This window comes from Gopherus evgoodei, chromosome 6, assembly GCF_007399415.2.
Source record: "Gopherus evgoodei ecotype Sinaloan lineage chromosome 6, rGopEvg1_v1.p, whole genome shotgun sequence".
NCBI classification, from domain to species: Eukaryota; Metazoa; Chordata; order Testudines; family Testudinidae; genus Gopherus; species Gopherus evgoodei.
Window position 1 is genome coordinate 109,182,032 of NC_044327.1, and position 23,428 is coordinate 109,205,459.

General features: G+C 40.1%; 1 protein-coding gene across 1 annotated transcript in view; it reads right to left on the reverse strand.

The window, feature by feature from the left end:
- Positions 1–23,428, reverse strand: part of EGFLAM (EGF like, fibronectin type III and laminin G domains) — a 138,021-nt gene that overhangs the window by 20,429 nt on the left and 94,164 nt on the right. Inside the window, 7 exon segments of the mRNA XM_030567711.1 lie at positions 1,733–1,913; positions 4,804–4,920; positions 8,283–8,394; positions 12,155–12,398; positions 13,010–13,135; positions 20,079–20,268; positions 22,360–22,504. Coding sequence (XP_030423571.1) covers positions 1,733–1,913; positions 4,804–4,920; positions 8,283–8,394; positions 12,155–12,398; positions 13,010–13,135; positions 20,079–20,268; positions 22,360–22,504 — 1,115 coding nt within the window.

Below are 23,428 nucleotides of genomic sequence, written 5' to 3' on the forward strand. Positions count from 1 at the left end.
ACCTGCTGCAGAAACGCCAACAATAAAACTGTTGTTGGCGGCCCATACCCCGATTGGGGTGATGGGCGTGAGTGAGTGAGTGGAGTGATCTCTAGATAAAGTGGTGGTATGATGAGAGCAACAAGCTTAGAAGGTAGAGTATCCTATTTCTGTTGTCTTTAGGAAATAATTTAGTTTTATCTACTTACAATGTGAAAAGGGTGAAATTCATCCCTCTGCAGAGGGATGCATCAAATATTATTTTAAGGTCTTAAGTGATGTATCAGACATGCGCAGATTTCAGCACAAGGTTGAATTTCACACAAAGGGAAAAAGAATGGCTAGCTTTTTTGGTACTTCTTACTATCAAATATTAATTACCATTATCACTCATCACAGCTTAGACAGAAAACATACAACAATGATTTCAGCAGAAAACGACTAACTCCTCATCCAGTTAAGACATCAAAGTATGTGTCTTATGTACTTGCACTTATACCACCTTGGTTAAAAACAGACGAGCCTAAGTCTCATTGAAAAAGGTGCTTTTTAAACATAATCACCTCTTGATCTGAGAGGTGCTCTTAAAATGTCACTCCAGAAATTTGGTTAAAACAAATTTGCATGTTAATCCAGTAGGTTTGTGAAACAATGTTCAGGGCATTGGAAGGAAGTTTACAAGACTATCTCTAATTCATTAACTGGCCCTTAACTCATGCTGTACGTTTTGGTACTGCAGTACACATAGCTGTGCATATAAGGCTTCTCTACTACCACCTTGTAAATACCTAGACAATAAAATGACAAACCAAAGACTCTGGAATTAATGATGCTCCATCTTTAGTTAAATCACAATATTATCAATGTAGGGCAGTTTGCATTTTTTAATTTTTAATAAAATGTATTTGTTGTGCTAAATTTCTTTTTTTGAGAAGAAAAGCTTATTGTTTCATCATGACTTCACTGAAACACATACTTTTCATCTGAAAAACTGTTTGTGATAAACTAAAGAGTGGATTTTAACGTCCTTCTAAGTTAGCATGCTGGTGTAGCACAATTATTTCCCTAGTGAGTCTCCCAAGATAATACTTGACAGAAGGGAAACAGCCCCATCTAGTGGATTAATAGTGTGTGCATGTTTTCCATGTTTATGCAATCTTTACTCTCTTTCATAAACCTACTGGTTTGAAATACAGTATTGTAGTAGAGGAGAACAAAACTCTTTGTTTTGGAAAGAAATCCTTGGTGGTCTCCATTGTTTTGCTGAGGTAGAAATTGTGCCTACCGTGAAATTGCAGGGTAGTCAGAGGCTAAAAAAGGGTTTAGACCTTGATGTGAACAAGAACAGCATTTGTTGTTAACATAATGAGGATAAAATTACAATAGCTATCAATCCTCATGATTCAGGGTGTAAGATAATCACCAGCTGGAGGAGAGAGGCTTGAATTCCCCCTTCATATAGTGCTGCATAATTAGGGAGTTTTGTTTTATGGCATTCTCTGAAGCATTCAGCATTGACTACTGTGGGTGACCAGAGGCCATGGTACCATCTCTGGATCATTGCTCTGTTCTGAGATAGCAATTATAATGTTCCTAAATGACAGAATGGATGCTGCTATGGGTAGGTGGAATGTGCAGTAAGGCAGAAGAAGTGCAAGCCCCTATGGTTTCTATTTGGACAGATGTACTAAAACTTTCCTTTATTTTTGGAAGAATTCTATATTTAAAGCTTGAAAAAAAACCTCATTGTTACCTTTTTGGCAGTGCTGCCCATCAAAGCCCAAAGGGCAATCACATTCATAACTGTCCTTTTTGGGCATGCAGCTTCCCCCATTAGCACATGGCGAATTCACACAGGGATGGACAGCGTTCTCCACGTTGACTCCAGAAGCGAAATCCTGCTTCACATCAATTGTCCGGTCATTCAATATAATCTTGGTTTAAAAGAGAAGAGAAAATGATGCAGAAATCTCCAAATTCAGATGCCACCCCTTCAGAAACACATTTTTTGCTTTATTACTCAATACTTAGCATCAGAACTTCCCTGAATGGCTCCAGAGAAAAACATTGTTTTGAAGACTTCATCTAACATCTGTTTATTGTCATCAATGAATTTTCAGAGCTTAGCCTTTCAAAACAATTACTTGTTTATCCTGAGGTGGGGGAATAAAAGATTATTTTTGTTTTTCCTTGGAACACAAAGCAATTTAACGGCGCAGTCAGATAAAAGCTGCCTGACATTTACCAGCCTTTTGTTTGAACTTTGGTGCATTGTTTTGTAGCTCAGCTGTGAACCACGGGAGCGGCTCTATGTTTTTTGCAGCCCCAAGCACGGCAGTCAGGCGGCCTTTGGCGGCGTTTCTGGCAGAACAGGTAGACTCAGAGGTATCTCAGCACATCAGGTGTCTTCCTTCCCAAGGGGTCCTACCTGTCACAGACATATCTTGGAGAACATAACAGGAAAGTAATGCAGAGCAGTGTATCTAGCACTGCCTACTGCTAGTATGTTTGCCTGGAGAACTCACAACTAGGAATGGGTGAAAGGTCCAATTTGTTATTTCTTAAAATGTTGGGTGCAGTTAAATTGAAGGTACCTGTGAAACTATAGGATTCTTCGAAAATGTGTCTGCATTTTGAGCTCTCTAAGAAAAAATATTGCGGTTTGTACAACCTCATTTAATATATAATGAATTTATACACAAGGTGCCATATTCTGATCTTGGTTACATCAGTGTAAATATGGCAAAAGTCCATTTACATTAATAGTGTCACAGATTTTAACCCCAAACGGGACCAGTATTATCATCTGATCTGACCCCCTCCATAACACAGGCTGTAGAATGTCGCCAATAACTTCTGCATCAAGCCCATAATTTCTGTTTGAATTATAGCATACCTTCTGGAAAGATATCCAGCCTTGACTGCAAGTGGTGGAGAATCCACCATCCCTAAGTAAGTTTTTCCAGGTAGGAACTGCAAGAAGAGGCCTAGGGGTGGAGCGTGGGTGGAGCCACATCAGGCTGTTTGGGGAGGCTGTGCCTATATTCCCAGCCTATGATACCCACCACCCATGTGCTCAGTCAATTATTTCCCATTACCTTTAAGTCCTTTTCAGTGTCACTGCATTCCAAGTCCCCCATCTTGGAAGAGTGACCCACATTCTTTGCCCCTAGATGTATGGCCTTATGTTTGGCTAAATGAAAATGCATCTTATTCTAACAAGCTCATCTTACCAAGTAATCAAAATAGGACTCTCTAATGATGTGTCCTCATCATTATTTACCTCTCCATCAATTTTTGTGTCAACTGCAAATTTTGCTAGCAATGATTTTGTATCCTTTTCCATATCCATAAAGATATTGAAGAGTAATGACACTAAAAACACCCCCACTGTATGACAAATCCCCATTTACAATCACTTTTTGAGGATCAATCAACTAACCAGTTTTTAATCCATTTACTATGGGCTACATTGATTTGTTATTTAACTCTATGGAATTACTCAGATTTAACTCTCAGGATTCTGGGCTAAATTCAGAGGTGTGACTACATTATTCTAAAAAACTCTAGAGGAAGCCAGTGCTAGAGTAACCTATATTTTCTTCTGGCCCCTCATTGTGTATATTATACCAATTTAGTCTGCTTACCCCTGACTCCATTAAACATCACTCCTGAATTTTGACCACTAACCAAGGAAAGGGTGAGTAGGTTGGTGTAGCTCACGCACTAAGAGGCCACAAGCAAGGAAGATAGCAAGAAAAGCAACTAATGGAAGGCTGTAAGAGCGTGTACGTTACATTACACTAAGCCCTCGTCCAGACTAACCCGCGGCATCGGCGGGTTAAAATCGATTGCTCGGGGATCGATATATCGCGTCTCGTCTGGACGCGGTGTATCGATCCCCGAGCGCGCTTACATCGATTCCGGAACTCCATCAATCCGAACGGAGTTCCAGAATCGACACGGAGAGCCGCGGACATCGATGCAGCGCCGTCCAGACTGGTGAGTACCTCGATTTTAGAAATTCGACTTCAGCTACGTTATTCTCGTAGCTGAAGTTGCGTATCTAAAATCGATTTTAATTCCTAGTCTGGACGTGGCCTAAGTTATGTTAGTCTTCACCATACTTTGACTTGAGCCTTCTTCTGGCTCTCTAGCATATAAGTTACACAAACCATTTATATGTCTATACCTTGTCCATCACTGAGCATTCTTTAGACTCCCCTTATGTTCACTTATTTACATATAGGTGTAAATGAGTCTAAAGGTTTCAGAGTAGCAGCCGTGTTAGTCTGTATCCGCAAAAAGAACAGGAGTACTTGTGGCACCTTAGAGACTAACAAATTTATTTGAGCATAAGCTTTCGTGGGCTACAGCATCCTAAGAAGTGAGCTGTAGCCCACAAAAGCATATGCTCAAATAATTTTGTTAGTCTTTAAGGTGCTACAAGTACTCCTGTTCTTTTTAATTAGTCTAAAGAGATCTAATTTGGACATCAACTTCACACATAACCTCTGAGTTTGGCCCAGCATGTCTGTGGTTCACTGATCTGTACACCATGGAAGGTAAATAAAAAAACAGCAACAACACTTACCAGTAATATGTCAATAGCATTAGGAAGAAAATGATGTTCTTGATTATTAAACATATTTTTAAGCAAGCACCTTGTGAAGGGTTGCTAAGGTCTAGGGATGAAATCCTGGCCTATCAGGAGTTTTGCCATTAACTTCAGTAGGGCCAGGATTTCACCCTCGATGTTCAAGTGTCAGGGATATGGAAGATATGAAGTGAATGCACAGAGTTAGTTTATTTCAAAACATGTACCTTCTGAATACTTCCACTGAAGGGCTTCAGTATCCCAGAGTTCTTCTTCAGGTTATCGTAATTAGGGACTCCACCGATAAATATGCCAGTGTTGCACTTAATCTGCGTAAAAGCTCCCTGTCACAAAAGTCAGAATCCATTTTTGTTAGATCAGCTGCACCCATGCTTGCATCTTCAGGCTAGCTTGCTGTATATTTTTAGAAGGGTGAGAGCCCTGGGTGACACAGTATTTCTGTATGGTATGCAACATATCCTTACATCTTCGTGCTAACGTGGAAGGGACAATGTGGACCCTGTACTAAGTGGTTGGGCCTGATTCTATTTAGAGCTGTCTGGAAAATGTAAAATGTTTCAACATTTTGATAAAAACTGAGGGGAGCAGGGGGTGGGGAGGAAGAGCATTAAAATGATATTGAATTTCTTCTCTTTCCTTTTTTTAGCCAGTTCTAATTCTGATCTCTTGATCATATCTGTGTGAAGTGGGAATAACTCCACTGCAGTCACACTGGTGTGATACTGGTAGCAGTGAAATCAGAACCAGGCCCTCAGAGTTAAAATCAACACTAAACAGAGAAGAGTCAAATGCTTGCAGTATTTGAAAAAAGCAAAGTTGTAATAAAGGAAACAGGTAAAAGGAAGAAATATCATATGTCTGAACTGGGTGCTGGAAGCTGAAGCAGTCACTCAGACTACACTGGAATTCTGGTTAACCTTTTTGTATGAATTGGAAGGACTCTAAATTTAAGGACATGCTAACTGTGTAATTCCAGTTCTGCAGGAGCTCCTTGTTGGCAGCTTCAAAGCTAACCTCTCTTTACAGCTCAGGCACAATGCTCAGCTAGAGAGAAAAAACTAGAAACCACCTTCTTCTCCTTTGTTCATTATTGTTGATAGCTTGATAGCAGATGAACTAGATTACCCATAATTCTTTGTAGTCCCAGATTTATATTAGGGCTGTCAATTAACCGGAGTTAACTCATGTGATTAACTCAAAAAATTAATCGCTATTCATCGCAATTTTAATTGCACTGTTAAACAATAAAATACCAATTGAAATGTATTAAATATTTTTGATGGTTATCTATATTTTCATATATATTGTATATATAGTGTATATTATTTTTTATTACAAATATTTGCACTGTAAAATGATAAAAGAAATAGTGTTTTTCAATTCGCCTCATACAAGTACTGGAGTGCAATCTCTTTTTTGTGAAAGTGCAATTTACAAATGTAGAATTTTTTTTGTTACACAACTGCACTCAAAAATAAAACAATGTAAAACTTCAGAGCCTGCAAGTCCACTCAGCTCTACTTCTTGTTCAGCCAATCGCTAAGACAAACAAGTTTCTTTACATTTACAGCCATGTAAATATCTTGCAATGCCAGCTAGAACAGTGCTAAGTGAACGCCTATTCTCACATTCAGTGACATTGTAAACAAGAAGTGGGCAGCATTATCTCTTGCAGATGTAAACAAACTTGTTTGTCTGAGTGATTGGCTGAACAAGAACTAGGATTGAGTGGACTTGCAGGCTCAAATTTTGCATGAAAATTTTACATTGTTTTATTTTTGAATGCAGGTGTTTTTTACAAAGTTCTACATTTGTAAGTTCAACTTTCATGATAAAGAGATTGCACTACAGTACTTGTATTAGGTAAATAGAAAAATAGTATTTCTTTTGTTTTTTACAGTGCAAATACTTTGTAATCAAAAATAAATATAAAGTGAGGACTGTACACTTTGTATTCTGTATTGTGATTGAAATCAATATATTTGAAAATGTAGAAAATGTCCAAAAATATTTAAATGGTATTTTAATTATTGTTTAAGAGTGCAATTAATCGCACAATTAATTTTATTAATCACATGATTAATTGCCATTAATTTTTTTAATCGCTTGACAGCCCTAATTTATATATAAAATGCTATGATCCTTTGTGCATGAACCAAAGTGCTTTGTATCTATAATTCTAGAGCTTTGTGTCTATGATTCTAAGGACTTTGGATGTTTGGTTGAACTTTATAGTGTGACCAAATAAGGGAAACTGTGTAATATTTTTACCCTGACCTGTTGAGAATGTGTCAAAATACCAAGGAAAAGACAACTTTTGATTGATTAATGAGGGATACTTGTTATTACAAAAGTCTTCAATATTCAATGCAATAGTGACTCACTGAAAGATATTTTTAGCTAATTAGGAATTACTTGTTATCACAGGTGTTTCCTATAATAAGGATGTAGTTAGAAATATCTTTAGCTAATTGATTAAATAAGCTAAAATACCATAAAAGGACAAAAACTAAGCTATTGTTAGCTCATTAATTAGGTAAGCTGAAATACCATAAAAGGAACTCCTCAGATAAGTCAGTTATGGGAAAGGAATTATTTTCGGTCTTGAACAAGTATATAAGGATGAGAGTTTTTGGATATTAGTAAGGGATAAATCAAGCTGAAGTCACTTTTCCAGTCTCCAACTCAGTTTGGTAACCATAGCCTTTATTTCTGTATTGCGCTGTACCAATTTTTAACTAACAACCTTTAATTCATAAATAATAATTAACCCTGATTATTTAACTAAAACCCAATAGACTGGTCAAAAAAATTTCCACTGAACCTGTTTTTGAGGGAAAACTGGATTTCCAATTAAATGAAATTTTGCATGAAAAGTGTCCGCTTTCCATATAAAAATACTAGTTTGCCTGAAAACCTGAAGACTTTTCTCCTGAACAGGCACTTTGGCAGCAGGTCCCAGAATGGAAGGACCCCACGACCACCAAATTACCACCAAAGACCCGGAGCGGAAGAAGCTCTGGGGGCCTGGGCCCTGTGAGAGTTTTCTGGGGCCCCCGGAGCGAGTGAAGGACCCCGCTCCAGGGGCCCCGAAAAACTCTCATGGGGGCCCCTGTGGGGCCCAGGGTCTGGGGCAAATTGCCTCACTTGCCCCACCTCTGGGCCGCCCTGCTCCTGAAAACTTTTGGATTTCAGATTTTTGGTGAAAAGTCAAATATTTCTGCATGAAGAAAATAAGAAGCCATTTTTCAACCCTCCTGAGTCTCAGCTTATTTGGAGAAAAAGCTTTTCAGAGTGTAAATTCTAACACCTGTGCTTATAGGTGCTAGGGGGTTGAAAAATGCACATGCTGGTGTTTTGTAATAGGTACAGCTATGACCAATAAATTGAAGAACAGGAAGAAATGAACCTCATGTATGAAAGAAATGTAGGTCGAAGCACACATACCTGGGTCAAGTGGACGAAGAGAGATGCTCCCAGTTATGTCCTGGGCTCCTCTCCTTCCCAACTCAAAGCTAAAGAAGAGGCTTCCCCATATATGTGCTTCAATAAACTCTTATAGGATTTGGAGAGCAGGGACTGGTTTATCTGAAGATCTCATTTTTGTTAATGTTTGGATGAGAAGTTAGGTCATTTTATGAACAAATTGCTTTATATATGAGAATATACAATATATGCATCTTACCTCTGCCATTCCTTCTACTGGCTTTTGTTTATCAACCTGCAAAATAGCATTCTTTGCAGTGCGAGACACTCTGAGTTCATGCCACTGGCCCAGAATGACAGGTTCTTCACTCCTGTTTAAACCAAAAACCCCAAACATAAAAACCTATAGGAAGTCTACACTTGCATCTTTTTGATACTTTCAAACATTTGTCTTTACCAACTAGCCTTTTGAAGATAATGTCCATGATCCTTCCTTCAATAGAAACAAATTACTGAGTATCTTTACCTATTAGCATTAAATAAAATAAAGGGGAAAAATATGACTGCACAAAAACTCAATGTATATAAGGCTTAACAGAGGGCACCATTTCTAAACACTGGCAGTGAAGGAATATGTGTCAGTGTTCCCTTACTAAACTAAAAGCATTTTAGTTTTATTTGTAAAAACCACTTTAAGCAACCAGTGCACATTTAACTATCTGAGAGCTAAACTTTCTATTCAATTTCTGCAGTTACTTAGGTTTAAATATATGAGGAAAAAGTCTCAGATATACATCCCCAGCTCCCAATGACAGAAACTGGAGATACAGAAATTTACCTAAGGCAGAAGTTTCCCACAGCCTTTGTCTCCTTATGAGACAGAAACATTTTGTGTTTGTAAAAAGAACAGGAGTACTTGTGGCAGCTTAGAGACTAACAAATTATTTGAGCATAAGCTTTCGTGGGCTACAGCCCACTTCATCAGTTGCATAAAATGGAACATAACCGATGAAGTGAGCTGTAGCCCATGAAAGCTTATGCTCAAATAAATTTGTTAGTTTTCAGGTGCCACAAGTACTCTTGTTCTTTTTACAGATACAGACTAACACGGCTGCTACTCTGAAACCTGTTATTTTGTGTTTGCTTATCCATTAAATTCGGATAAGCTCTTTTGATGCAGGCCATCACAGTGAAATCCTTTATTTTATTTTATTTATTTATTTTTTTAACTGCATGTTGTACATTAGGGGCCGTAAACAAATTATGATCCTAATTATGTAATGATATTCTGAATAAGAACCATAGTCTCCTCTTATTATGCCAAGTGACCACCAGTCTCACAGGAAACATTTTAAAACTGTTCAGATAATCTTTATTAACCCGGCACTAATCTGGGACAGAAAAACAGTCTGCAGAATGGATAGAAACCACATCCCCATAGATGTTACAATTAATGAAGTCCTATAGACATTCCCTTTACTTTGAAATGTCATTTTTACTAGTTTAGGTTAAAGCAGTTCAAATCCAAATCAAATCTCAAAGCCTTTGGACCTCACTTCTGCCAATGTTCTTCTGACACCAAACCCTCCAAAAAGCATCACCAAGCAATGTCATTCATCCTTTGTCCTTTTCTTGTTTAGTGACCATTAGGGTTTAATCACCTTGGATAAATCAGTGGGTAATAGGTTTAATGCCTTGGATAAATCAATATGTAATAAAGAAACCAGATGAGTCTGACTACTTAATAAGATGCAATATATGTATTCTCTGTCCTTTGCAGAAAAAGTCATCATCATCCCAACCCTCCTGCTTTTGTAAACTGTAATTTTAATTAGAGATGAGTGAACCTTGTAGAGTTTGAGATTTTCAGAACTGCAAGTTTATTTTTTGGATTCACAGGGTTTGCAAAACTAGTACAAGTTTGTGGCCCCTTTTGGACATAATTTAAACTCTTTTTTCCTCAAGGATGAGTCATTCTTTAAAATTGTTTTTCAGTTATATTGAATCTTTGTCTATGTGTTAGGGATGGACTCACTTCCCCTCATTTCTAGGTTCCTGATCCTGCATTAAGATCCAGGAATGTGAATATCTGTGCCCATGTGAAGTCTCATGGGCACAGTGGATCCTGGTACAGGATAGGGTGACACAGTGGTAGCCTGCACCTAATCTTCTATTCAGTTTTTTTGTCTCCTCCTTTTACACCCTCTTTTGCTATCTGCCTGCATTCTGCTTCTTTGCTCACCATGTTGCCTAAGCAAAGCACAAAACTCAATCACCTTCAAGATGAACTTTTAAACTCTCATCATCCAAGTGACAACGAGCTCATCTATCCCTAATTATAATGATAACATTTACATGCAGCTCATTTCAGCATGGTGCAATGGCCAAGGTAGCCAGGAGACAGGAGTCATATCCCCAGCTTTGGCACTGACTGCATGTGTGACTTTGGGCAAGTCATCTATGAACTCTCTGAGCCTATTTCACCATCAATAAAACAGGTATAATGCTGCTTACCTCATCTTGAGATCTATGGAGGAACAGTGCTATCCGAGACTGAAGTATTTCATGAGGAGCTGGTAGCAATCCCTACATTTAGGTTGCCTAACACTTGCCATTATAAAAGATTCTTGAAACCATTTTTTTAGATGCTCTAACACTTGCACATGTGCATTTATGATACAGTCTTTACTTACATGCTCACATACTATATTTTTCACAGGACTTGATTCCTGATCCCCATCAGAGTTGTATAGCGAATCTGTATCATTGAGATACTAATGTTCTCCTACTTTAAGCTGGAGAGAGATTCATTGTTTGTGTGGCACTCAGATACTATAATGATGAGTGCCCAAGAAAGCACCGTGATGAAATGAGTAATTCTGTATTTGTTACAGGCTTTGGATGGTGTGTAATAAGGCAGGGACTGCTCACTGAATAAATCACATTTAAGTAATCATGTTTATTGAACAGCTGCCTATTCCCTATGTCCTGTCCATTCTGTGCACTGAATGAGGGAGGAATCCCTTGGGAAAAAAATAATAGGTGATCATATAATCAAAGACTATCAAAACTGCATACACACAAGGTGACAGAACTAAGGTAGCATGGACAACCTAAATTCCTACTTTGAGTGCTTCACTTTGTAACCTGCAAACCTTTTAACACAGTTAGTTGTATGTTATTACTCTTTGTTAGTACTCTGTATTATATGATATCACTCTTTGGGATAGCTTTGATTGTTTTCAAGTAAGCTTTCCATCAGGTTCACCAATTTTACTTTTTTCAGCAATCATAACAACTTGTATTTTTCCTCAATGTATTTGAAATTCAAATATTAATTTATTTCTCCCTTTCTTTTTTTAAATGTAAAAAGCCAAATTCCACTGTCATATACACATGTACAACTTCTGATGGGATGTGCACCCATCTATCTGAGTTAGAATTTGGCCCAAAGTGTTTTTAAGCAGTAAAAATGCTATTTGGGGCAAAAAAATAATAATTTCTTTCAATATGTATCTGTAGTATGGATTACATATAGAAGATAGAGACTGCAAGATGTTATCTGAATGTATGCACTCAGGCCCTCCCACAGTGAAAATCAATATATTTCACAGCCTCCAGTATGACTAACATTTCCTATGAACACAGGAAGCATACAACATATAATGGCCACAGGCAATATACTCTATTACTCACATCTTTGCATACATTATTGCTACATATTAGGCTATTGCTAAAGATTACTGTAAAATATCTACAGTTTCATTATATATTATTCCTTAATTTCTTGTGATAATATTATTGGGGCAAGGGGGTTAATATTTTTAAAGTATTTTCTCTATGTGGATAAGAATAACATCTGCAGTTGCAGGGTAGGATGAAATGATAAGTGCTATCAATGCTCATGCTAGCTTCAGACCACCGGATAAGGGTAAAAGGAAAAATACTCCCGTGTTATAGCATTGCAATTAGACACATGGCTTCTATGCCTTCCCCAGAAGTACCCGTCACTGGATTTTGTTGGAGAGTGAATATGTAACTGCACAAACCAGTAGCCTCTCCAACATGGCTATTCCTTTCCTATATCTTCCTTGTGGCATTGTCTGAAAAACTATTACAAATAACATTTACCTGATAATGGCTGTTCCTGAACCACAATCAAACCTGAACTCCACATAGCTGGCCACCATGTTAAGAGAGAGGAAGTCCTTGCTGTCTGTGTCATAGCTGTACAAAAGGACCCCATTCTCTGAATCTGGACGAAATGTCATCTCAAACTCCATAAAAGAAAGGTAGTTCTGTGGTTCCAATGGCCAGGGTGTTGTAGCAAATGACCTCAATGACTCATTGAACTGAGGTATGGCCAGGATAAATGCTGGAAGTCCAGAAAAAATAAGTAGGTCACCTTAGGCTCTAAGGTAAGAAACTGACTAACTCACTAACCAATTTCAGATGGCTTTCTTCATTATGCATTTAAATCTACTGTCACACTAGATGCCCTGCCATTCATTCTGCAACTCTCAGGCACACAGGATAAACATGCTGCTGAACTTCCTTCCTCAGACAGCCCAGCTCTATTGGTCAGGCATAGATAAACATCAGAAACATGGCCCTGTTTTCTCCCAAGCCCTTAGAATTGCTTGCCCAGCAGGCAGTGTGAAGAAGGAGCAGTCCCTGTGCTCTGAAATGCACAAGGACTGCAACCGTTCCCCTATCCACACGCAGCAGCCAACGGGAACGTGGAGTCTCACCTGCTTATCCATGCAAGATGCACTCTAGCCCATAAAAATAAACAACATGACATGCCCACAAGGCATCTATCACCATCTTACCAGCATATGCAAGTGCTTTGCAGGAGAAGGAACAAATCGAGGCTGTTTTCTGATAGTTCAATGACATCCAAAGTGGTCTTATCCTACTGAGAAAATGTATTGAACAAGGACTAACATGTAAGTCAGAAATAAAACACATCTGGTGTCCTCTCACCTTCTTCACAATGACGACCTTTAAATCCAAGAGGGCAAAGGCACACGTATGCATCAGCTTGACTGGCAGTGCAGGTACCACTGTTAATACAGGAAGCCTCATCGCAGATTCCACTGCTGCATTCACCTAAACTCAGAGCCAGAATGTCATACCATACCAGTTAATCCAAGAGGATTTAGCCGGCTGCTTGCTTGTTGTTACAAACAAATGCAATTTGCTTTCTCAAGTAAACAGAATTCTCTCAATCTGCAAAACTACAAAGCAGATTTTAGGCTAAGTGGTTGATTTTAGCATTGATTTTAAAATGGTAGAAATGAGAACTAACCAAATAACAACTCACAAGATTTTTTTTTACAGTATAACCATTCACCAGATGACTGGGTTTTGCCTACCCTCAGTAGCATCTTTGTTGTTCTCACGAATGTGTATTTCAGAATCTCCATGTGTCACTTGATTGTTTACATTACAAACATGGCGATTTGTTTAACCTCAATTATCTTAAGTGCTGCTTTGTTCATTCAGAGTTTGGGGACAGTATGGTAAGCGCTGAATGTGTTAAGCAGGAGCATCTAAGCTTATTAACCAACATGTAGCTGTTAACTGTTCTGTCTGCACTGCAGGGGATCCATATTACCAACATATGGGTTTTCTAATCACCATTTCCACCACACTGCCATATGATGTCTACAGTACAGAAAGGTGCCCTGAGGTAACAATATCAAAACTGTCACAGAAGGAGAGATTTTTTTAATTTCCTTCTCAGTCAGTGTCTAATACTTAAAAGTGTATAAAGTACCAGTTAACTCAGATATTTTTCTTTATTTTAAATTGTATTATTGTTTCTTTAAATCATTTCCCCCCTCGTCTACAAGAATAAATTGTAAATATAAGTTAACAAGGCCCAGATCAACACATGCACTGTGTGTGAGTGTAAGCACATTGCTTATGTTTCTGCAGTATTTTAAAGGGGTAAAGTGCTACAAAATGGTAAAGGAGAACAAATTTACACTTGAGTACCTTCAAACATACTCCTGGAGGTGAGGTATATATAGAGAGGGAACTCCAAGTGAGTATTTTCAAAGTGATTTACCTCAGATTACAGATTGGATCACTTAGACAAGAAACGTGCAGAAGGGTGAGTAGGAAACAGAGTCTGAACTGACAAGCTGGGAGTGGTTGTATTATTTGGGGTGACTGAGCAAAGTTTGGCAAACCTGCTGTTGACAAGAGGAACCCTTTTTTTAAAAAGGGAGAGGAGCATCAGGCAGAAATATTTAATCTACTGCACAGGGCACTGCAAAACCTCAGTGGGGTCCTAGCATGAGTGCAGTTCAAACTCAGAGTTTGATTTCCTATCTCACATTCATTCAGTGTGTAAAGAACAGCAGGAAAAGAACTTCTGTAGAGATTTAACACATGATAAACTTCAATTCAGCCAGTCATTTCAACCAGAGTTGATTAATTGTTTTGTCCTATTACACAAACAAGACCACTGTGCTATACAACCTGGAATATAACCTTTGGATCACAGAAGGAAAAAGGTCTATGAGGTCATTTTGTCCGTCTCCCTGACAGTGCAGAATTGTTCCCTATTGTACATTTATAAGTGTTTCTTCAAGCCCAGTTTTTAATGTACCAAGTGATAGCCTGATTACACTATTCATAGCACAAAGTATGACCCAACCAGAGGACAGGTTAAAGACAGAACCCATGTGGATACATCTCCTCAGGGACAGGATGAGTTCCACTTCCAGGTGAAGAGAGGCAATTACCTTACAAAATGCCTCCCCAGCCAGCCAGCTGTGTGAACAGCTGTTCTTGCAATGCTAGTTATTCCCCTTCATTTCTCAAAAACAGCTGTCAACAATGGTAAAGGAGGGCTGGCTAAGAGTGGGAATCCTGCGGTACTGCCTGTCATCTGAATATACTCCACTGTTGTGGGTTTAAATAATACTTGCACACACAGAGCACCTATACTTTGAAAAAAGAACGAGTAGTACTTGTGGCACCTTAGCCCTGGTCTACACTGGTAGGAGGCAGGGAGGTGTCGATCTAAGTTCTGCAACTTCAGCTATGTGAATAACGTACTTAGATCAACTTACTGTGGTGTCTTTACCACAGTAAGTTGACTGCTGCCACTCCCCCGTTGACTTTGCTTGCACCTCTTGTGGCCCTGGAGTACAGGAGTCTACGAGAGAGGGCTCAGGGGCCAATTTAGATGCAATAAATAGATCCCCACTGGATCGCTCACTGCCCGCTGATCCGGAGACTAGCAAATTTATTTGGGCATAAGCTTTCGTGGGCTAAAACCCACTTCATCGGATGCATGCAGTGGAAAATACAGGAGGAAGCTATATTTATCCACTGCATGCATCTGGTGAAGTGGGTTTTAGCTTATGCCCAAATAAATTTGTCAGTCTCTAAGGTGCCATAAGTACTCTTCATTCTTTTTGCTGATACAGACTAACACGGCTACCACTAGGAAACCTATACTTTGAGGCTCTCTCTCCATTTATCACTAATAATCATAGCAGCACCATGATGGAGATGAATAGTAAAAGGCCTATTTTATAGATGGGGAAACTGAGGCAACCAGTGAATGGCAAAGTCACAGATTGAACCCAGACATCACAGGTTCCAGTAGAGTTCTCTAACTGTTAGATTCTACTTTTGTTTCTTAATCATAAGGATATGAGTTTTCTGATAGACTATGGAGTCATCTGCAAATATATATGATGTAACAGTGTAGCGCTTCCAGAGTCTTCACTCTCAAGGCTTGTCTACACTAACAGCACTGCAGCTTCTCCCAGAAGCATAATTACGCCATCTCCTTGACAGATGGTAGCTATGTCGATGGGAAAAGCCCTCCTGTCAACATAGCACTGTCTGCACTGGGGATTAGGACAATACAACGGTGTCACTCAGGGGTGTGAGCAACATAGTTATACCAACCTAAGTTTGTAGCTCAGACCAAGACTTAGAGGTCTGTGCACCTGCTCGCAGATGTTTTTCAGAGGAACATACCTCTGAGATGGGATGAAATCCTGGCCCCATCAAAGTCAATGGTAAAGCTTACATTGATTTCAAAGTGTTTCACCCAAAGGATTCCACCCAGGGGGAATTCCAAATTACATATCAGCTCTCTCTGAGTTTGTGGCCTGGGGAAAACTGCTAATAAAACATCAGGCTTTATGAAGGTCTGTTGTGCCACAGGGAAATTCTCCCATGGACACAGTGAGCAGAGTCTGCATTGCGTCTTCCCTACACAAGACTGTCCCAAACGGCATACACACTGCTTCCTTCCCCACATGGCTCCCACTGGGGCAGAAGAACGTTAAAACTGTGACTGGAGTTCCATAGGAGCCATCTCTTGCAAAGTCCACACTAGGGAATGAAAGTTCCACTGCTTTCTCCTTTGGCTGCCTGGCCAGACTCTTCTGGGCACCGCTCCCAGGGGACTTTGCATTACCCGGGGGCCCTGAGTTATGCCAGCAGTATCTAACTCATCACCATCATGATGCTAAAGAGGGACAAATTATGCAACAATTTATATCAACCCTCACTAGCTACCCAGATTGTCAGCTATATGGGGCAGTGCTTGCACAATGGGGCCTGTTCCCGATAGGGACCCTTATGCTCTACCACAATATAAACAGCAGCTTGTGATAAATCAAATCCAAAGGGGTGAAAAGGAGGAGTCCAGCAGCACACCGAGGCAAGAAAGGCCAGATAAACTGAATTCACTTACCAAGCTTCATAAAGAAAAATCCAATAAACAGACCTCTCAAAGCAGATGTCAGCAACTGATGACCTCTTCCTACCCATCTGTTCACTGTTCCACATCATTATCATCGTGGAATATTTAAGGCCTCAACACAAAGAGCCAAACTAATCATGGCCAGTACCGTCCCTTCCCTAATTCAACAATATACTAATCAATCTGCGATCTCATCAGTTATGAACAGATGACTACATTCAAATGTCAGGCTTTGACATCTGTGGGACTGGCCCTGGAAAGTGCTACTTGAAATCCCTGCTTGGGAGGAGAGCACCAGTACTGTATTAGGAGGGTGTTGCAGGTTACCAGAGACCCATGGGCCAAGGCTGGCTCCAGCTTTTTTGCCACCCCAAGTGGCGAAGAAAACAAACAAACAGCCAATCGGCAGCACTTCAGCAGCAGCTCAAAGAGGAAGAGAGGGACTGAGGGACCCACCGCCAAATTGCCACTGAAGACCCGGGCGTGCAGCCTCCCTTTCTATTGGATGCCCCAAGCACCTGCTTCCTTCGCTAGTGCCTGGAGCTGGCCCTGATATGGGCAGAGATGTAAGTAGAAACCTACACAACACAACACCCATCTGTACTAAGTCTAGTGTAGTGGTGGTCATTTCTGTTAGTTTTGCACTTTCATGAGCAACAAATTTTAAAAATATCTTTGAGATAAAGGACAATACATTTTTTTAAATTAATGGTAGGCTGACATGTTCTCAGTGATTAAGTATCAAAGGGGTAGCCATGTTAGTCTGGATCTGTAAAAGCAGCAAAGAATCCTGTGGTACCTTATAGACTAACAGACGTTTTGGAGCATGAGCTTTCGTGGGTGAATACCCACTTCGTCGAATGCATGTATGTATTCATCCACGAAAGCTCATGCTCCAAACGTCTGTTAGTCTATAAGGTGCCACAGGATTCAGTGATTAAGATGAAGAGACAGCTTTTGTTTCAGCCAGCGCATTCTCAGTTTCTAAGGACCATCCACAAATCCTGCATCTTGCCCGGCGGTTAGACTAGATGACCCTTGCGGTCCCTTCTAACCCTAGGGTTGCTGTCCAAACAAACCCTCCTCCCTGGCCCCCCCCCCCACGTGACACTAAGGTATTCCATTTTTCAGTTCAGTATTGATGAGTACACTGAAAAGTCAAACTTCCCCTCCTGCATCTCATGTCTACATCAAATCCCAGAGTGTGGGACCCTCACAGTGGCAGAAGAGCAAGAAGGGAGCTTCAGCAGGAATATGTAGTGCTAAAGGTGTCAGCCCTTCCTCCTTTGCCAGCACTTTGATTTACAGTTCTATGTGGGATTCATAATCCCACCAGTAGGACTGATTTATACACAGGACAGGCCTCTCTCTTCTTTTTTTCCATTTTGTGGTCCCTGATTTATACCCAATATAAGCAGAACAGAATAGAAGGTCAGTTACCAGAAAAGCTAAAAGACTTGAATGGCTAATTCCAGTTTATATTATGTACAGTTTTAAGTCATTTTCTGTACTGTCTGCAAAGCTTCCATGGTACATGGTACACAGCAAGCTTTGCAATTGTGAGGAGCAATGTAACACTCAGTATGGTTCTATCTTTCAGCTTCAGGTCACACAGGGAAAAATTCAACATTTATTTTAGTTGATGTTGATTGTTAATGCAACAGTGTGCGGAAGGCACATGGCTGGAAATGACTGTAGTTGAGACCCAAGAGGCACTACAGATTAGGGGTCAGGGAACCTTAGAAAGGTTTTAAGCCGTTTTCCATAGATTCTCACTCTATCATGAAATTACCCTCTGTGCTTCCAAAACCCTATTTTTTTCAGTGTCCGGTTTCTGGGTCAATCTGTTCCTTTCTTAAATGGCACAGAAGTCTGGTCATTTTATCCAGAGAATACAGAGCAGTTGTTAATAAATTTCATACTGATCGCTGCCATACTGGGATTTGGACTGCAAAACTACAAAAAAAGAGAAGAAAGATGACTTTGTGGCTGAAACACAGGACAGTCAGGATGTATGGGGTCTATTCCTGCCTTTGCCACTGACTCACTGTGTGACCCTGGCCAAATCACCTGTTCTGTTTAGATTGTAAGTGTGACAGACATGTCAATTTCCTGCAATATTTTTGGGAGACTTTACTGAACTAGGTTTAAATAGCTTTGGGGTCCATTGTATTATAAAGACAAAATTGATGTATTATTGTGGGAATTGTATGTAAGTTCTCTAGATGGAAGATACGGCCTATTTAAGTGTTATAAGCATCAAAGGACTATTTTAAACAATGTGCCACACAAGAAGGAACTTCTGGATAAAGATATAGGGATTTCCCTAGAAAGTACAAGGGGAAGAAAGGGAATACAGATTCCCACCTCTGCACTCAATCTTTTGCAGCTATGCCCTGAAGAGAGAACCATTGTCTGGCTGATAATCTATTCATGGTCTCTGCAGATCAAAGTTGCAGTCTGCATAAAGGAAAGGCTAACCTATGCATAAGGGTTCTTGTTCTGGGCAAAAATGTTATGAATTTGTGATGACAGAAGAACCCCTTGGTGGAATCTGAAGGACTGAATCCTATCAGAGTTCTTACTGGAACTGCGGGGTGATCTCTGGTAACTTTCCCCGGGGGTGCTCAACCACTGCTCAGCCCCAGGCCCTTCCCCTACTCCACCCCTTTCCCCAAGACTCCACCCACCCCACCTTTCCCTGGCCCCATTCCATCCCTGCCCCTCCTCTTCCCCGCCTCTTTCTGCCCCCTCCAACAAGTGTACCCCATCCCTGCTCCTCCCCCTCCCACCCAGCATCTCCTGCACGCCACTGAACAGCTGTTCTGTGGTGTGCAGGAGGCACTGGGAGGGAGGGGGAGGAGTTGATCAGAGGGCCAGCGGCCCCAGACATGACTCGCGGACCCCCTGGAGTACCCTTGCGGACCCTCAGGGGTCTGCTGACCGCAGTTTGAGAACTGCTGGGCTCTGGGGCCTTATTTGGGAAGAAGAGTCCTTTATCATACCAAGAAATTCTGTCATGGATCTGAAATTCATCCATGGGAGCTCCCACTTTCCCTGGGGCAATTACTAATAATGTGCCCAGGCCAACAGTCAGCATGCTTTGTTGAGAGCTTGTCTTCACTGAGTGTTTGAAATACAAGATCAAAATCCTTTACAGAGTCTAGAGAAATACTATACAAAATATACAGACCCATCCCCCACTCTCCCCAACCAAACTCTGAACACAATTGTTTCATTTTTCAATTGGTAGAAAATAACCCTATTATTCTTGTTTAACATTGATAAAGGATCCCATAACATTGCACTTACCTACATCAGCACCGCTTAAAGCCTTCCCTAGTGGCCAGGGTCTCATGTCAACTATCTTCCCATTGACAATGAGTGACTGAACGCAGCCCTGAAAGCCACGGTTGGTTCCTGCTGCTCTGACCAACCAGTATGCACTAGGAGCACCACCAAGATAGAAAGGAGTCCGGAAGGTAATTTTACTATATTGGCCCTACAAGGTAAAACAGAGCTGTTTAACTATTTTAAATAACACATTATATTCTATGATAGACTAATGAAGGCAAGATAATTAAGCTGTGCAGTCATGATCACTTTTTTCCCCTCAATGAAGAAAAAGAGGCCTTTTGAGGAAAACTAGGTTGTCCATTAGTAACTCTCTCCCACCCATTCCTCCTCCCAAAAAAATTATCACCCTAAACATTTACTTTTATGCCTATTTCTTATCTTGATGTTATGGATCTACTAATGTAAACAAAATTAACAAATCATTTGATTATGAGGGCATCTTTGTGCTTCCTTTGCACTTCCCAGTATACTTTGTTTTCCTATGTTTGTGTTGTCATTTGTAGGCTCTGTGGGGTCCAGAATAACTTAACATTTGTGTCTTGGACAGCACTGAGCAAAGTGTGAGCATTAAATAAAATAATAATAATAAATTAAGCTCCAGTGTTAAAAGGAGAGATTTCAGTGGAATTACACCTATTTATGTCAAGGCTAAATTTTATTCTACATCTTTTGTTTTCTTTAGGCCAGGACTCAACGTAAAGTTTTACTGGCATATCTATGTTGGAAAAGCATGTGATTTTTTTTATTTATTTGGTTTTTTTAGGACATAGTTATCTCAGTAAGAGTCCTAGGGCAGATGCAGTTGTGCCAGGATAAGGTGCTTTACACCAGTACATCTTATTTTGGTTCCCCTATCAGAATAAATTTTACTGGCATAAGCACTTGTATAACCAGTATAATTGTGCTACACTTAGGTGGGGGGTTTACTGCTTCAACTATGCCAGCATACTTAAAGTGCACAACTTTTAAGTGTAGCCAGTGCCTTTTGTTTTAAATACTATATTTAGAGTCTGTAAATAAATGTCTAAAGCCAAATCTAGTGATATAACCTCTAGAGCCAAATCAAAACCATTCCATTTTCAGGGGGTAATGGTGGGGGCTTATTGTAGTTGTCCAAGGGGTAGTAGAAGTAACAGGAGCTGAGTTATTGGCAATTGTCCACTAATTATTTTCCTTCTGTTCTCTCTTCAGGTCACAGGGGATCAAGTCAAGGTATCTTCATTTATAATATTTATCTTGGCTGTGCCACATGAAATCATTGGAGTTAAATGAGGCCTCACTCAGGGCAGATTCTTGCACTGTGTCTCTAACTGCATGACAACTGTTCATAGTCTATTATTAATTTTATTTTTCTTTGTTTTTTCTTTTCAGATCATTCTTAGATGTTTTAGTATTTTTCCTTTTACAGTGAACCAGTGTTTCTACAGTTTTCCACCATCTGTATTTTAAATTTTATTTAATGAAAATCTTATTGAGATCTTTTGTCTTTGAGGCCCCTGTGTCATTGTATATGCACATTTGTATATGTTTCTGGGGCCCTGTCTGCACTACAGGTGCTACATAGTTTGGGTGCTGCAGCTGTGCTATGGTAGTGCTGCAGCATAGACGCTTCCTATAGTGACAGAAGGGGTTATTCTGTCACTGTAGGTAATCCACTTCTCCAAGCAGCAGTAGCTATGTTAATGGAAGAATTCTTCCATCAACCTTGTTGCATCAGCACTGGTGGTTAGTTGGCTAAACTACAGTTCTCAGGGTGGGAATTTTTCACACAACTGAGCACTGTGTCTATGTCAACCTAACTTTTAAGCATAGACCAGGCGCAGAGGGTGAGGTGGGGAGAGGTGGAATGTGTGCATGCATGAGAGAGAGAGGTATTTTTTTATCTGGACTAGGCAGCAGAGGGGAGCAGATATGGGAGGCAAGGCAAGGAATTTGGGAGAGCAAGAGTACGCTCTGCTAGATATTGGAAAGGAGAACACATCTGGGGCTAGGGAGAGTGGCTGGAGGATTGCTGGACAATGGGAAAGTGCAGTGAGGAAACCAAGCCTTTTTAAATATTCAGTCTGATTTATGTGATTATAAATCTGTTAAAATTGATTCTGGTTCCTGCAACTGTCCCATCCCTAATAAAGACACACAAATTTAATCTGATCTATTATAACGCACTCCCTGTTAGGAAGAAATGCCATCAGTCTGCAGAGAGCCAGGGCTGAGCATTAGGAATCTGATTACTTACCTGAGATTTACCTGTGACTGGTGTGTCGTTATCCAGCCGAAGCCAGCCATTCAGCCCATCTCTGAACACAGTGACACTGTGCCAGTTGCCCAGTTTGATTTTGCTTTCACTCATAATGACAGCAACTCCAGTCCCACAATTGAACCTGCAAGAGCCAGACAATGGGCCCAAAAGTGACAATTTTTCATTAAACAAACAACCTAACCTTGTTTTTTGACTAAGAAGGGTGCCTTCTCTTCTCAGAGCCTCTCTGTTTCTCCTTTTACATTAAAGAGCAATATAAAAACACTCAGACAACTGATCTATATCTGGTCTGTTTTAGTGCAGATAAAATATCTTTTCAAATTTTAAACTTTCTTTAATGTTTCCTTCTTCCATGTAGGAGACTTTGCATCCTCTGGCAATACAAAGTATATTGCAAAGCCTGCCAACTTTCTGAAATGGTTTCAAGATGCAGCGTATTAGAATTTGAGTTGCTGCTATCACAATAATTTCTCTTGGGAATTTTCCTAGCTCCCTGGTGAAAGCTGGAGCTAAAGCAATAATACCGGGATTCTGTAAGAAACTCAGATTGTTTGGTACTGATTGACAAGGAGGCCTCAACAGCAGCAAAGCTGAATGTGCACAAAGCATGCTATTTTCTTTGCTTTGTCTCCACTATATGGGTCAGGTTGAGGTAGGCCAGAAATAGGGTTAGGACACATCATTCCCTTTTGTTTCCCCCCCCATTTTCATAACAATTACCATTCCGGTTAATAAATGCCAGATGGAAGTTTATCCAGATATCCTTTAAGATGATCCTATACAGTCACAGAGCAATGTGAGACTCTTCTTCTCCGTTTCCTTTAAAGCTCCTCAAGCTCCTACCAGATCAGTGATGTGGTACTGAGTTCCAGTCCCAAACTTGATTCCTGAACAGTAATGCATTGTGCTACCACTAGACACCTGGGTTAGCTGCGTCTCCTTTGTTCTGAAAACTTTCTTGGGATTCCTTTGTTTATAAAGCAAACTAATTGTACACACCTAGCTACAGTGCTAGCATAGTGCTAGTGGACTGCAGACATTTCTG